This window comes from Sesamum indicum, linkage group LG3 (assembly GCF_026168435.1).
Source record: "Sesamum indicum cultivar Baizhima isolate 11 linkage group LG3, ASM2616843v1, whole genome shotgun sequence".
Classification (NCBI taxonomy): Eukaryota; Viridiplantae; Streptophyta; class Magnoliopsida; order Lamiales; family Pedaliaceae; genus Sesamum; species Sesamum indicum.
Window position 1 is genome coordinate 5,519,326 of NC_142659.1, and position 17,535 is coordinate 5,536,860.

Genomic DNA, 17,535 nt, shown 5'->3' on the forward strand with positions numbered 1-17,535 from the left:
GATATATCTCGAAATGAGTGTGGTGGTTTTAAAATTGTGGTTTTACACTATGTGGGAGCTAACATCGTTTCCTTGTTCTATGCATATCACAAAGAAAAAAAAAAAAGAGAGAATGAGAGAAGAAAAAAAAGGGTGGGAAGAAAAGACAAAAATGGTGAAGAAAAGAAAACAATGTTCTTGCCACAAAAGAAAAAAGTGTAGAATCTCTCCAAAAGAAATAGCGAGACATAGTTCAAGAAGTCAAAAAATTTGGGGGATTGAATGAATAGATGAGTAACTTTTGAGAGCTTCGATTCATTGTTCACTCAATTTTTTGGTGCTCTAATTGATTTCTTGGAACTTAACCTCATTATCCTTAATATCCTACCCCCAAACAAAAGCCCCATTACAGCCAAAATCAAAGATCTTTTGATCCATGTGTGTGTATATTTCAAAGTGGTGGAGATGTGGTATATAAGCAACCTTATGGTGAAGCATTTATCGTAGTAAATATCGAGAGAAATCCTCAAACCATATACACTTGAGAGAATGGAAAGCGGTGAGAAAGAGACCACTAATTTTGTATGATTGATTTTGATTGGTAATTATGCGAGAACTTGTTTCAAAGCATGTTGAGTTGTCTTTTCCATGAAATAAGTCATTTGCTTTGCACACAGTTACAACTTGCCTTGAGTATGTTTGATTTTGGAGGGATTTTTTAATGCATAACAAAAAAGGAAAGATGCAATTTGTATGGAAGAAAAAGGAATGATTGTCCTACGATTTTGAAAAGAATCTCTTGAATATTTGGTTGATGTAAAAAAAAGTGATTTATTAACTTTTTAGAACCGACTATGTACTTAACCATTCCCTATGTCTAGATTCGTAGGATTTTTTTTGGCATAAATAGGAGGACCTCTCAATTTTATAAGGATTATTGACGATTTTATCTTCATATTCTCCCTTAGTTTTAAAACATCGCCTAGTTGTTAATGGAATTCCACTTCTTCTTAGTGTGTTATTCTATTAACATGTTAGGCTAATTTTCTTATTTTATGATTAAGGTTAGGTGATTGATTGACTCCTAAATGTTGTGAGATCTAATCCATGCTCATCACTCTCATTAAAATAGGTATTCATGTTGTTCTATGCACTTTTATCACAAACATCTTATTTATGAATAATTTGGCCAGTTGTTCATAATCAAGAAGGTTTGCTTAGCTAATTGAACTATAAAAATTCATGTAATTATTTGTTTAGTTCAATACTCAGTAGCAAAATAGCATAATTAATTATGTCAAAGTAGTTAGTTATGTTATGGAGAATGCATGATCTAACTTAAATGAATTATCCTCGTAGAAATTTGTTAGTTAGAATCAGGCCTTTCGAATTCTTAATATTGTTGATGGATTAAATCTTGTGGACGTTCCCAAGGTTGTCCATTGATTAGGGATCTAGCTAACGGTCGTACCTTGGCTAATGGAAATGTAAGAAAATGTGAGGTCGTTAGGTCTTATCAATGACCATAACTGGTTTATTTATTTAAATGAGTGTTATATTTGCATCAATTATCAACAATGGAATCGAGCATGAACCCAACTTTAATTGGAAAAGCCTTCTCCCATATTTACATTTCCTAATTTTATTAACTTTCTAGTTTAATTTAGTTTTTATTTATTCTTATTTACAATCAAAATCTCCCCAATTATTTTTATTTTTGAAGGAATCAACTTAAAACTAATTCTTGAGGAATCGACCCTACTCCCACTTTTACAAAGTGTTTGTAGGAATTATTTTTTGTATTCTCAACACCCATCACTTACTAATACTAAGGCCACTACAACACCTTTATCAGCTGAAATTAAGTTCTCAATAGAAGCAGGAAATCAGATTTCTAACCCAGAAGTGTACGGAAGATTGATAGGAAGATTGCTCTACTTGGGATTCACCAAGCCAGACATTTCACATACCTCTCAACAGCTTAGCCAATTCATTCAGAATCCCTACAAACAACACATGGATGCAACACTGCATTTAGTGAAGTATCTTAAACGGACTCCTTAGGAGCCTTTTCTTCCCAACTGAAGAGGATTTCACTTTGAAGGCTTACAACGATGCGAATTGGGCAGCTTGTATAGATACTAGAAGTTCACTTATAGGATTTGCATATTTCTTGGTTCAGCATTAGTGTCCTGGAAGACTAAGAAACAGTGTACAGTATCTAGATCAACTGCCGGAGCAGAATATAGAAGTATGGGAACAACAACATATGCACTAACTTGGATTCATAACCTTATGCAAAATCTTCATGTGGTTGTTCCTACTCCAATTCCATTCTTTTGTGATAATCAAGCAGCATTTCACATTGTTGCAAATCCAGTATTTCATGAGCGTACAAAGCTTTTAGAAATCGATTGCCACCTTGTTAGAGATAAATACAAGGATGGATTTCTAGCTCCATCTCATCTGTCTTCAAAGGCTCAACTTGCATATGTGTTCACAAATCACTTACAGAACCTGTGTTTCTGGTACATATCTTCAAGTTGGGTTTGATCACCATGTCTCCAAGTCGCACTTGAGGAAGGGGTGAAGAGATTTTAAGCATTCTTGCCTTAGTCCAACTTAGTTGACTTCACAACTACAACAGCTCTCTATTCGTGTCTTATTGAAAAAGGTGACTTAAAGTGCTAAATGCTTCTTACGTTTTTGTTAGTAGTGTTACGTTTTTTTCCTTTGCTTCTTTGGCCCCTTCTCTGTAAACACGTGGTTTACTTAAAATGTTGGCAGCGTTTTATTAGAGTTTTGGCCATGCTTCTTGGACGGTTGACAGGTTGATACTTCAACTTTCTTTGCACAACAATTGTATCCAATTACAGTTAATTAACTGCTTTAAGAGAGATGCTTTATATATATTGGTTTGAGAGTGATTCTTGAATATACAGCAAAACTTTTCTTCAATGGCTTCCCCTTCTTTTCCACCAAAATTGTGTTTCTTTGCAAGCATTACTTCATAATATTTTCTCCTGTAATATAATGTCATCAAGATAATTGTATAGCAACTTTCAAGAAATTCACACGTCTAGAGCTTAAAGAATGAAGAATCTCTCTTTAGTTTGGAAATTCTTGCTTAGATCAAGTTTGACAACCTCAAACCAATGAAATAGCGAGTGTTATTGCACTTTCCATTTGATTGGTATCATTTGATCTTTGTCTATCAGAGCAAACGCAACTTCAATTACTTGATCAACATTGAACGTGTTGTTCTAAAAAGTGGGGAAGACAACATCACAGTGACATGGTCACTCAACAACACCTTCCCAGCCGGAATAGATTTTGACTACAAGACGGTAAAAATCAAGCTTTGCATACATTAGGCTTTATGATATCTGTGTTGTGTAATAGCAAATCATGTGTTTCATTACACGATACTTTATGACAGTTGGATAAGCCAAGCAGCTTCAGACATATAACTTATTAGAAGTAGGTATAGATGGAGGAATAAGAAACACTACTAAACCGCACAAATATATATATATATATATATATATATAGAATTCATAACAACAGATTGTGTTGCATGGATTAAATTGGCAGCAATGAATAACAGTATTCCATTGAAGCGCAATGAAAGTTACAACAAGAACTCTGTTTAAGAAAACTGTTCAAGAAAAGAAAAGAACTTGATGATGAAAGTAAAATACAGCAAACGTATTTATCAAGAAGAGGGATAAATAACTAACTAACTAACTCTAACCAACTAACCGATTATCCAAACGGTTACTTAAAAATGTAAGTCCAGAAACACGACTTAATAAGAGAAAAAAAGCAATTCTGAAGTCAAGCCTTTTCTTCCTCTGGTACACGCCTGAAATGGTCCTGCTTCTGTTCAAGTTTCATCTGCAATATTAGTGTTCTGCAACTTAACACCCCCCCTTGCAAGCTGGACTTGGTGGCAAGGAAACTAAGCCCAACTTGGAACGTAGATGGAGGAATGCAGCACCTTCCAATGGTTTAGTGAAAATATCAGCAATTTGCTGCGTAGACATCACATAATTAGGTTGAATGATTCCTTCTTTGTATTTGTTCCTCACAATGTGGCAGTCGATCTCAAGGTGTTTAGTTCTCTCGTGGAACACAGGATTGGTCATTATGTGTAATGCCGCTTTGTTATCACAAAAGAATGGTACAGGTGCGTTCGCTGAAACTCCAAAGTCATTTAACGGGTACATAATCCAAGTTAATTCACAGACTGATTTGATTTGAAAATTGAATGTGGAAAATTGGTGGACATAACCTACCTAGAGAGGAATTTTGAGCCTATACACTCATGAAAATCTACAATTTTTTCTTTTCTTGAGAGATAATGCTTCATGATTTTGTCTTCCTAGAACTTGCTTTGAACCATATCGAGGCCACATCTTTATGCATACACTTGAAAATGATAAAGGCACTAGGATAAAAACCCCTTTAGCTTAAAAAGACCACCTACATACAAATCCCCTTAGTAAGCCCATTTGAGCCTTATAAGCCTTAATTCCTTGTTATGCAACCCTATGTATAAACAAACTCTACCGTCTTTTTATTATCCTTGTTTGGCCCTTCCAAGGACTAGTAGAGCGTCAAAGAACAAAGATGTATTCTAAGTATATGTTTTGACATTAAGTGGGGGGATATCTCAATTATTGTAAAGGACGTTTATGAGCTAACATGTCACATGACAATCTTGTTCTATGCCTTAATAGACAAAGAAAGAGAGAAAAAAAAAATACTTTCAAAAAAAAAAAAAGGAAAAAAAAAAAGAAAAAAAAAGGAGAAGAAAAAGAAAATTCTCTCTTCGAAAGAAAGGCATAGTTCAAGTCGAGGAAAGTGGGACATGAAAGAGCATGAGATAAATTAATTTTGAAAAGCTTGGATTCCTACATCTATTACTTGGTGCTCTAATTTAGTTCCTTGGATTTTCACCTCATTTTTCCTTATTCTTCCTACCCCCAAACCAAAGCCCCATTATAACCAAAATATAAGACCTCTTGATTCAAGTGTGTGCATATTTATAAGTGGTGGAGATTTTGGTGTATAATCAAGCCTATGGTGAAGCATTTTCATAGCAAGCATTTGAGCGAAACACTCAACCAAAAACGCTTGAGAGATTGGGAGATATGAGAGCATAGTCCACTTGTTTTCCATGCTTAGTTTTCATGAAGATCATCTTGTGAAAACTTGTTTGAAGCTTGTTGAATTGTCTTTATCATATGATGTACTATTCTTTGAACACTTAACTAGATTCTTGCTTGTTACTTTCGTCTGCGATCCATAAAGTTTGGAATGAATTTCTTCAACTATTTTATCTCTATTTCTTTGCATCGAGGACGAGCAAAGGGTTAAGTGGGGGGATATTTGATAGAATCGCATTTTGTACTTATTTCATATAATATTTTAGCCTATTTTGTGATCAAATACTCCTAATTAAATATTATTTTGCAGCATTAGGACAAAAGAATTGGAAAATGAAGAAAAGCACCAAAATGGAAATTCAAACAAGACTCAAACTCAAATTCTGGCAAGAGTTTGGAACTGCTTGGACTACCTCTGATGAAGGAAGAGTTTAACTAGGATTATAATTTTATCTCTATAAGTCTTTTAGTTCAACTAGGAATCTACTTCTAATCCTAGTAGAACTAGGTATCTAGCTATTATAAATAGGTGATGTAATTCACTTTAAGAGACAACTTTTGAACTCTTCTATTTCTCTACGTTTTTATATTATTTTGCTTTTCATGCGTTCTTCCATGAGCATGTCTAGTTAAATCTCTCATTCCGGTCGAAGACTTGGTGAACGCTTAAATCCAACGGGTTGTGAGATCTAATTTATGCTTTCTACTTTTGTTCATATTGGTATTTGTGTTGTTCTCTGTGCTTTTATTACAAATAATCTGATTTATTGTCAAGAATATTTGCCTAGCCAATTGAACTTTCAAATCCGTAATTGTTTGTTTAGTTCGATAACTAGTGGTAACACAACATAATTGATTATGTAGAAGTTTTCGATTATGTTGTGGGGAATGCACAATCTAACTTAAATAAATCCTCGTAGGAATTTATTGGTTAGAATTGGGCCTTTCTAGTTCTTAATGCTGTCGGTAAATTAAATCTTGAGGACGTTCCCAAGGTTGTTTACTGATTAGGGGTTTAGTCAACGGACGTTCCTTGACTATCCACAAGGTAAGGAAAGGTGAGGTCGTTAGGTCGTACCAATTGCCATAACCAATTTATCTATCATGAATAATTGTTATCTTTGCATCTATGATCAACCGTGGAATTAAGTGTGATCCTATCTTTAACTGGAATACTCTTCTCTTATATTTATCTCTTCTAATTTTATTAGCTTTTTAGTTTTATTCTTCTTCACAATCAAAACTCCCCCTAATTATTTTCGTTTTTGAAGGAATTAATTTAAAACCAATCTCTGTGGATTCGACCCTACTCACACATCTACAAAAGTGTTCGTAGGAATTATTTTTGGTGGATTCGACACCCATCAAATTTTGGCGCCGTTGCCGGGGATTGGTGTCTTTAAATTAATTTCTTTTGCTAGTTACTTGGTTTTATGCCACGTTCTTCTCGTACAGCTGAACTTAAATTTGACCCAGAGATCGAGAAAACTACTCGTAGACTCCGAAAAGAAACCAAGCAACACAAGGAAGAGGCTTCTACTTCTTCCAAACCAGCAGCAGACTCTGAGTTAGACGTGTCCACGTCTAACAACTCTAAAGACGAAGTCATGGCCCAAAATCCCGAACGAACGATCAAAGAGATGACTTCGCTTGACTTAAATCAACAACCACTCTGCATTGAATATCCTAATTTAGATGTTGATTTTGAACTTAAATCTGGCCTAATTCATTTACTTCCCATTTTTCGTGGCCTTGCAGGTGAAGACCCACACAAACACCTCAAGGAATTTCATGTGGTGTGTTCCGGCATGAGACCTCAAGGAGTCACCGAAGAACAAGTCAAGTTAAGGGCCTTTCCATTCTCATTGGGAGATAAAGCAAAAGATTGGCTCTACTCCTTACCTTCGGGATCTATTGTTAATTGGAACGAGCTCAAGAAACTATTTCTTGAGAACTACTTCCCCGCTTCAAGGACTACAAACATCCGGAAGGAAATAAGTGGAATACGCCAATTCTCCGGTGAAAGTTTCTATGAGTATTGGGGGAAATTCAAGCAATTGGTGGAGAGTTGCCCTCATCACCAAATTCCTGACCATCTTCTAATTCAATATTTTTATGAAGGGTTGTCCGAGGCAAACAGAAGTTTGGTGGATGCAACTAGTGGAGGTGCTTTGTATGATAAAACTCCTACCGAAGCACGCAGACTAATCACAATCATGGCGGCCAATAATCAACAATTCGGTAGTAGAAACGACAACCCCCCACGAAGGGTGAACGAGGTAAGTACTTCTATTGATGAACGTTTAGATAAACTCACTTCTCTTGTTGAAAAGTTTATAGGGGGAGGCATTCAACAAGTCAAGACTTGTGGGATATGTACATCTTCGGGACATTGCACCGACGCTTGTCCTACACTTCACGAAGATTCAACCGAACATGCTGGCGCCATCGGTGGATTTTTTGAGCAACAACAAAGGAGATATGATCCATTTTTCTATACATATAACCCCGAATGGAGTAAACACCCAAATTTGAGGTATGGCAATCAACCTCAAAACTTTCAAAGGGGTCCACACCAACAACCACCACCACCTCAAACCAATCCCAATAATGGTACGCCCTTGGAGGATATCGTGAAGACACTCGCCTTGAGCACCCAACAATTCCAACAAGAAACTCGCTTGAGCATACAAAATTTGGAATCCCAAATGAGCCAACTGGCCTCCTCCGTTAGCCGTTTGGAGTCTCAAGGTAAGTTTCCCTCCCAAACTATTATTAATCCTAAACAAAATGTTAGTGCTATTACCTTGTGCAGTGAAAAAGAGCTACAACTCGAAAATAGCACTAGGCGTGGGCACGCACAACAGCGCAAAACAGAGGATGCATTGGAAATTCCTCCAAAAGAAATTGAAAAATCCAACCAAGTCAGTGAGGAAAGTCCCAAGGTGTTCATACCCAAACCTCCCTTCCCGGAGAGATTTGCCAAGTCCAAAGAGGAGGAAGAGGAGAAGGATATCCTTGAAACATTACTCAACGTTGAGATAAATATTCCCTTGCTCGATGCAATTAAACAAATACCTCGCTATGCAAAGTTTCTCAAGGAGTTGTGCGCCAACAAATCTAAATTGAGAGATAATGAAAGGGTAAGTATTGGAGAAAATGTATCTGCCATTTTTCAAAAAAAACTACCTCCTAAATGCAATGATCCAGGTACGTTTTCTATCCCTTGTAAAATTGGAAAGATTGGAATAGAAAAAGCAATGTGTGATTTGGGTGCTTCAATCAATATTATGCCTCTTATCATTTATGAATCTTTGAATATTGGCCCATTGAAAAAAACGGGGGTCGTTCTTCAACTCGCGGATCATTCCGTAGTTTACCCCAAAGGAGTTCTTGAGGATGTTCTTGTGCAAGTTAATGAATTGGTTTTTCCTGCTGACTTTTATGTGCTTGATATGAAGGGAGATATTTCTCCCAACTATACATCCATCTTACTAGGAAGACCATTCCTTAAAACCTCAAAAACCAAAATTGATGTTGATGCTGGAATTCTCTCTATGGAATTTGATAATGAGGTTATGAGTTTTAGAATTGGTGGTGCCATGAAATATTCTAATGATGTGGATTCTATTTTTTTCGTTGATTTTATTGATCCTTTGGCGCAAAAAAATGCTGTGTTCGATGGAGGAGGAGCATTTAAGACAACAATTACCAAAAGCCCCACCTCGAGTCCAAGAACTTACAAGAACAAAGTCTTTCATGACAAAATCAGTTCAAGGAAGAAGTCATCCATGGACCGCCAAGTTCTCCTAAATCCACACCATCACCGGGTGCATTACATAGAAGAAGTGGATTTAGAGTGTCCAACTCATTTGAATTGAGGCACAACAACGTCTAGCCAAAGACGCTAAAGAAAGGCACTTCTTGGGAGGCAACCCATGTCCTTTTCTTTTTCTCAATTATTATTATTATTTTTCTTTTCTCTTATCTAACTTCTTGTGAATGTTGTGATACCACTACAATCAATTTTTGTAGGTCAAAAGGTATGAGCATCCACAAGGGACTCTCCCTCTCATTCAAGGTCTCACAATTCTCGAGCTCCCGCAGTTCCACCACCTACTCCCGAATCACTAAGGGACGCTCTCTTTCTCCCTTTCTCTTATTTTATCGTCCTAGATATGCATGCTTACCACATTGGGGACAATGTGGAATTAAGTGGGGGGAAGGTGTTTTGATTGTTTTGATAGAAAATGAGTCTTGGTGGATTAATTATTTTGATTGATGCTTGCTACCCCTTCCATATTTGTTGAAGCAAATATTATTTTATCTTGTTCTCACACTAGCTTTATGATCAAAGACTTAGGCTAATCAAGTAATAATTTGGTAATGTGTGATAAGGATGTGCATCTAATGACTCCTGACAACTTACGGTTAAGAACTTATTTTTGCAAATGGTGATTTGATTTGAAAATTGAATGTGGAAAATTGGTGGACATAACCTACCTAGAGAGGAATTTTGAGCCTATACACTCATGAAAATCTACAATTTTTTCTTTTCTTGAGAGATAATGCTTCATGATTTTGTCTTCCTAGAACTTGCTTTGAACCATATCGAGGCCACATCTTTATGCATACACTTGAAAATGATAAAGGCACTAGGATAAAAACCCCTTTAGCTTAAAAAGACCACCTACATACAAATCCCCTTAGTAAGCCCATTTGAGCCTTATAAGCCTTAATTCCTTGTTATGCAACCCTATGTATAAACAAACTCTACCGTCTTTTTATTATCCTTGTTTGGCCCTTCCAAGGACTAGTAGAGCGTCAAAGAACAAAGATGTATTCTAAGTATATGTTTTGACATTAAGTGGGGGGATATCTCAATTATTGTAAAGGACGTTTATGAGCTAACATGTCACATGACAATCTTGTTCTATGCCTTAATAGACAAAGAAAGAGAGAAAAAAAAAATACTTTCAAAAAAAAAAAAGGAAAAAAAAAAAGAAAAAAAAAGGAGAAGAAAAAGAAAATTCTCTCTTCGAAAGAAAGGCATAGTTCAAGTCGAGGAAAGTGGGACATGAAAGAGCATGAGATAAATTAATTTTGAAAAGCTTGGATTCCTACATCTATTACTTGGTGCTCTAATTTAGTTCCTTGGATTTTCACCTCATTTTTCCTTATTCTTCCTACCCCCAAACCAAAGCCCCATTATAACCAAAATATAAGACCTCTTGATTCAAGTGTGTGCATATTTATAAGTGGTGGAGATTTTGGTGTATAATCAAGCCTATGGTGAAGCATTTTCATAGCAAGCATTTGAGCGAAACACTCAACCAAAAACGCTTGAGAGATTGGGAGATATGAGAGCATAGTCCACTTGTTTTCCATGCTTAGTTTTCATGAAGATCATCTTGTGAAAACTTGTTTGAAGCTTGTTGAATTGTCTTTATCATATGATGTACTATTCTTTGAACACTTAACTAGATTCTTGCTTGTTACTTTCGTCTGCGATCCATAAAGTTTGGAATGAATTTCTTCAACTATTTTATCTCTATTTCTTTGCATCGAGGACGAGCAAAGGGTTAAGTGGGGGGATATTTGATAGAATCGCATTTTGTACTTATTTCATATAATATTTTAGCCTATTTTGTGATCAAATACTCCTAATTAAATATTATTTTGCAGCATTAGGACAAAAGAATTGGAAAATGAAGAAAAGCACCAAAATGGAAATTCAAACAAGACTCAAACTCAAATTCTGGCAAGAGTTTGGAACTGCTTGGACTACCTCTGATGAAGGAAGAGTTTAACTAGGATTATAATTTTATCTCTATAAGTCTTTTAGTTCAACTAGGAATCTACTTCTAATCCTAGTAGAACTAGGTATCTAGCTATTATAAATAGGTGATGTAATTCACTTTAAGAGACAACTTTTGAACTCTTCTATTTCTCTACGTTTTTATATTATTTTGCTTTTCATGCGTTCTTCCATGAGCATGTCTAGTTAAATCTCTCATTCCGGTCGAAGACTTGGTGAACGCTTAAATCCAACGGGTTGTGAGATCTAATTTATGCTTTCTACTTTTGTTCATATTGGTATTTGTGTTGTTCTCTGTGCTTTTATTACAAATAATCTGATTTATTGTCAAGAATATTTGCCTAGCCAATTGAACTTTCAAATCCGTAATTGTTTGTTTAGTTCGATAACTAGTGGTAACACAACATAATTGATTATGTAGAAGTTTTCGATTATGTTGTGGGGAATGCACAATCTAACTTAAATAAATCCTCGTAGGAATTTATTGGTTAGAATTGGGCCTTTCTAGTTCTTAATGCTGTCGGTAAATTAAATCTTGAGGACGTTCCCAAGGTTGTTTACTGATTAGGGGTTTAGTCAACGGACGTTCCTTGACTATCCACAAGGTAAGGAAAGGTGAGGTCGTTAGGTCGTACCAATTGCCATAACCAATTTATCTATCATGAATAATTGTTATCTTTGCATCTATGATCAACCGTGGAATTAAGTGTGATCCTATCTTTAACTGGAATACTCTTCTCTTATATTTATCTCTTCTAATTTTATTAGCTTTTTAGTTTTATTCTTCTTCACAATCAAAACTCCCCCTAATTATTTTCGTTTTTGAAGGAATTAATTTAAAACCAATCTCTGTGGATTCGACCCTACTCACACATCTACAAAAGTGTTCGTAGGAATTATTTTTGGTGGATTCGACACCCATCAGTGCATTGCAGCATCCCAATGTTGCTGGCAAGGATGCTGTACAAATTGGCTAAGTTGTTGTGTGGCATGACAAATTTCAGGTCTTGTGTAGCTTAGATATAGCAACATACCAATTAACCTTCTAAACCTTGAAGGATTATCCAATGCAGCTCCTGCTTCTAATGTAAATTTGCATCCTGCAGGTAATGGTGAAGTAGTGGGCTTTCCCTTCTCCAGTCCCACATCTTTTACAATGTCAAGAGTGTACTTATTCTGATTGACTATAATTCCTTGGTCTGAACGAGCTATTTCAAGCCCCAAAAAATATCTTGCTGCACCTAAATCCTTTATATTAAACAAGTCATTTAAGTATTTTTTAACTTCAGTGATCAGTTTATCATTAGCTGCAGTGACAAGAATGTCATCTACATACACTAACAAGGCTATGAATTTTGAACCTTCACCTTTAGTAAAAAGACAATAGTCGTGGGAAGATTGCTTAAAACCATATTCGGTCATTTTGTGAGAGAATTCCTCATTCCATTGTCTGGAGGCCTGCTTCAGCCCATACAATGATTTGTTCAGTTTACATACCTTTCCTTCTGGGATTTGGTAACCTTCTGGTGCCTCCATATAGATGTCTTCATTTAATCTCCCATGTAAAAAGGCGTTATTCACGTCAAAGTGGTGTAAAGACCAACTCTTACCAGCAGCTATTGCCAGGAATGCTCTTACAGTGACTGCCTTTGCCACAGGGGCAAAGCAATCACTGTAATCTTCCCCCTCTATCTGGCTATAGCCCTTGGCAACGAGCCTTGCTTTACACCTCTCTAATGTTCCATCAGGCTTGAGTTTAGTCTTGTATATCCACCTGCAACCAACTGTGTTCTTTCCATGAGGTAGAGTAGTGAAGGTCCAGGTTCCATTCTTTTCCAGTGCACTGATTTCTTGTTCCATTTCATGTCTCCATTCTGGTTTCTTTTGAGCTTCCAGGTAATTTTTGGGTTCCTGCAAGCAAGACAAACTTTCTACAAAGCATCTATATTCATGATTCATGCAAATGTTAGTGGGAACCTCAGTATTTTCAGAATTATTGCACACATAATCCTTCATCCAGGCAGGTTTAGTGTGAACTCTGCTTGTTCTCCTAGTTTGTGTCTGGGTTTCTGTATTTATATCCTCATTAGCCAGTTCTTCATTAGGTTCATTTTCTTCCTCTTCAACTATATTAGGTAAAGGAAAGGTCAGCTTTGGCTTAGTATCATTAGCAAAGGGAAAAGAATTTTCATGAAAAATGGCATCTCTAGTTACATATACCTTCTCATTCTCTAAGTCCATGACTTTGTAGCCCTTTTGGCCTTGTGTGTATCCTAAGAATACACACTTTGTGGCTCTTGGTTTAAACTTCCCTTTAAAGGGAGTCACATTACTAGCAAAACACATGCATCCAAAAACTTTGATATTGTTGTAATTAGGGACCTTTTTGTATAAAAGCTCATAGGGGGTTTTCCAATTCAAAGTTTGTGTAGGTAACCAGTTAATGATGTAGGTGGCAGCCAATAAAGCTTCCGTCCAAAATTTTAAAGGCATGCTTGCTTGAAACATTAAGGACCTAGCAACTTGAAGCAAATGTTGGTGTTTTCTTTCAACTTTGCCGTTTTGTTGTGGAGTATAACTACAAGTTCTTTGATGTATTATTCCTTTATTATGAAAGAAACTTTGACATTGTTCATTAACAAATTCTGTTCCATTATCCATTCTAATCTGTTTAATCTTCTTATTAAGCTGAGTTAAGACCATGTTGTAGAAAACTTCTAGTTTTTGCTGTGTTTGTGTTTTGTGCATCATCATGTAGTACCAAGTAGCTCTAGTGAAATCATCTACAATGGTAAGCATAAAGGTACAATGAGATATAGAATATTCTCTATGTGGTCCCCAAACATCCACATGAATTAGTTCAAAAGGAGACTTGGTTTTGGAATCACTATGAGGAAAAGGGAGTCTATGTTGTTTGGCCAAGGGACATATTTCACATATCAATTGATTAATCTGTTCATTGTTACAAAGATGTAGACGTTTCATCACATCCATTCCAGCATGTCCTAGCCTGTAGTGCCACAAATTGCTATTTTCTATTTTTTTATCCTTGCATACAAAGCCCTTTTCAGAGTCAAGGTTCTCTCCTGCAGTGTTGGCTAAGTTTGAATCTTTATTCTTGTTCTGAAGTATGTCTCCACTAACTACATATAGTTTCCCTTGTTGTTTACCCCTAGCAATGACTTTGTCAGTCTGATGGTCCTGCACAATGCAACTTTTGTATGTGAAGAACACATTAACACAATTATCTTTACAGAGTTGGTAAACAGATAAGAGATTATACTTGAAGGATGGTACATATAGTACTCCTTTTAAGGTAATGTTTTCAGATATACGAACGTTACCAGCTTGTCTAACCTTTTCCAATGATCCATTTGGAAGTCTTATCAATATGTCATTATCAAGAGGTTTCAAGGAATAAAAAAAAAACAGCTTTAGTGCATATGTGAGCAGAAGCTCCAGATTCAATTATCCAAAGGTAAGTGTATATATCTAATTCAGATGTAGAGGATAAGGCCATACCTGCAAAGTCCTCGATGTCCACAAAGTTGGAGTATTCCAGATCAATATCTGGTTTCTGGAGTGCTTTCCGAATTTCTGTTCTTATTATGCCTGAAGAGTGTTGAGTGAACTGTCATCTCTTTCAACTTCTGCACTCAAGGCCTTCAAGTCAGGGGTTCTGTTACTTCTTTTTTGTTCAGTAAGGTTTTTAAACCATTCTGGGAATCCATTTAGCTCAAAACGGGTGTCCCTTGTATGTCCGTTCTTCTTGCAGTGCTCACAGTGTAAGAATCTTTTATCCATGGTTCCTCCTTTCCTTGGAAGGCCTCTGCCAATCGGATTCCTTTTGATTTCTCTAGTCCGAACATTCATTATTCCTTCTTTGTCAATAGCTGTAATTCCAGAGTGAATTTGTCTCTGTTTTTCAACTCTTTGAACCATTGAATACGCCTTCCCAACAGTGGGAAATGGATCCATCAAAAGAACTTGGTTTCTTACATGGTCGTACACGTCATTAAGACCCATCAAAAATTGCACAGGTGCACGAGGGTAATGGATCTAGGCTGTTCAATTCATCCCATAATTTCTTCAATCTAGTATAATACACAGCAACAGACACATTACCTTGCTGTATGGATGCTATCTCCCTTTGGATTTGGTAGAGCAATGGTTCGTTGCTCTCACCAAATCTTGATTCTAATTCAACCCATAAATCCCTCGCAGACGTAGCATAGAGGAAAGCTTCAGCAATATCTTTCGACATGGAATTGATGATCCAGGAGATCACCATACTGTCGCTTTTCTGCCATTGTTCTATGGCATTAACATCATCAGTAGGCTTCTGGCATGTTCCGTCGACAAATCCAACCTTCTGTTTGGCCCCCAGCGCAAATTTAATAGATCTCACCCATGAAAAATAATTGTCTCCTGTGAGTGATGCTGTGACAAGGCTCATTCCTGGGTGGTCATTGCCTTGTAGTTTAACATTTTCTGAAAGATTTGAATATTTAGTATCGCTCATTCTGTTTGTTGTCAAGAAGAATAATGGGAGTAATTTTCTTGGCAAGATGGTTTGAGTATATAAAGATGGGAACTTGGAAGAGACAGTATTGCAGGATCTACTGCTCTGATGCCATGTAAATTGGCAGCAATGAATAACAGTATTCCATTGAAGCGCAGAAAGTTACAGCAAGAACTCTGTTTAAGAAAACTGTTCAAGAAAAGAACTTGATGATGAAAGTAAAATACAGCAAACGTATTTATCAAGAAGAGGGATAAATAACTAACTAACTAACTCTAACCAACTAACCGACTATCCAAATGGTTATTTAAAAACGTAAGTCCAGAAACACGACTTAATAAGAGAAAAAAAGCAATTCTGAAGTCAAGCCTTTTTTTTCTCTGGTACACGCCTGAAATGGTCCTGCTTCTGTTCAAGTTTCATCTGCAATATTAGTGTTCTGCAACTTAACAATGGAGAAATTTTGCCTTGTTATCCTAGTTTCTTGATCACTTTGTCGGACTCGGAATAGATTTGCACTCTATGAATGACGTCGTGGTTGGCATAAAATCGTACTGTGCTTGAGATTTTTATTGGCGAACAGCTTTTTTTTGCTTCACAATATATCCAACAAATATAAACATTGAAAATTTCTTGTTTATAGCACAAAATTTTTGGCTCAGTGTATTGGTATAATATGATTATCATAATTAATGACATACAATCTTTCATGAGTTTGAATCCATCAAAAATATTTTTTACTAAAATTTGTGAAAATAGTGAGTAAAATCCAATCCACAAAGATTGATTTTAAATTAATTCCTTGAAGAGTAGAACTAGAAATAAAAAAGGGTGGAGTTTATTTAAATCTATGTCTAAAATTAAATAGAATAAAACACTTAAAGTGAGGATAAATATGAGATAACATACCAGTTAAAGACAGGATAATGTTTAATTTTGCAGTTGGTAATAGATGCAAAGATCACAATTATTCATGATAGATAAATTGGTTATGGTTATTGGTACGACCTAACAACCTTATATTTTGTTATCTTATCGATAGACAAGGACCGTACGTTAACTGAATTCCTAATCAGTAAATAACCTTGAAAACGTCCTCAAGATTTAATACCAACAACATTAAGAACTAGAAATGTCCAATTTTAATCAATAAATTCGTACGAGAATTTATTTAAGTTAGATTATGCATTTCCCATAATATAATCGAAAACTACGACATAATCAATTATGATATGTTACCACTAGTTATTGAATTAAAAATATTATGGATTTGCAAATTCTATTGGCTAGGCATTCTCGGCAATGAACAATGGGTACCTATCATTCATAAATCAGACTATTTTTAGTAAAAGCACAAAAAACAACATAAATACCAATATGAATGAGAACAGAAAGCATAAATTAATCTCATAACGCGTAGAAATTAAGTATTCACCAAGTCTTTAATCCGAATTAGAGTAGCTAAACATGCTCATGAATAAGAAGAGAAGAGAAAGTATCACAAAATTGCTGAGAATGTTTAGAGAGAAGAGATCCAAGATCAAAAGTGTCTACATAGTGAATTATATCATATATATATATATATATACTAACTAGATATCTAATTCTATTAGTATTAAAAAAGGTAGTTTCCTAATGAAATGGAAGTCCTAAGAAAATAAAACTATTATCCTAAACAATTTCCTCTTGCAAAAATAGTTTCCAATCATCCAAAAGTATCCCAATTTTTTCCAAATCCTCCTAAAATCGTGACTTGAACCTTCCTTTTGCAGCCATATTACCACAGGTTTAGGCCACATGCTGATTTCGACCCCTTTTAAACTCAAGAGAAAATCATAAAGAAACTTCATTTAATCTTGAAAAGAGGTTAATCTGCAGAAGAAGAAGTTACAGAGCTTACTGCGTATGGATGTGTATGTATACTGCTCCAAATTTGAAATGTAGTTATGATCCTTACCAACTAAAAATCGCATTATCACTGATAGAGGTGTTTTCTATGTACAGAGATAAAACACGCTATTACTAACGCCTACAACTAATAAAAG

At 35.8% G+C, this 17,535-nt stretch overlaps 3 protein-coding genes across 8 annotated transcripts in view; 2 read left to right on the plus strand and 1 right to left on the minus strand.

Annotated features, from left to right (window-relative positions):
* LOC105157470 (putative late blight resistance protein homolog R1A-10) overlaps positions 1 to 5,760 on the plus strand; it is a 34,256-nt gene extending 28,496 nt beyond the window's left edge. For all 6 annotated transcript variants that reach the window (XR_016064514.1, XR_016064513.1, XR_016064512.1 and 3 more), the window contains one exon: positions 5,461 to 5,760. The gene's annotated coding sequence lies outside the window, so the exon portion shown is untranslated. The remainder of the gene's footprint in view (positions 1 to 5,460) is intronic.
* Positions 5,761 to 6,583: 823 nt separating this feature from the next.
* On the plus strand, positions 6,584 to 9,284 carry LOC148788616 (uncharacterized). The gene is made up of 2 exons (XM_088878058.1): positions 6,584 to 8,293; positions 9,186 to 9,284. The coding sequence occupies exons 1-2, from the start codon at positions 6,584 to 6,586 to the stop codon at positions 9,282 to 9,284; spliced, it is 1,809 nt and encodes a 602-aa protein (XP_088734184.1).
* Positions 9,285 to 14,983: 5,699 nt separating this feature from the next.
* Positions 14,984 to 15,424, minus strand: LOC148788617 (uncharacterized). The gene has a single exon (XM_088878059.1). The coding sequence runs from the start codon at positions 15,422 to 15,424 to the stop codon at positions 14,984 to 14,986; it is 441 nt and encodes a 146-aa protein (XP_088734185.1).
* Between the last annotated feature and the right edge of the window lie 2,111 nt (positions 15,425 to 17,535).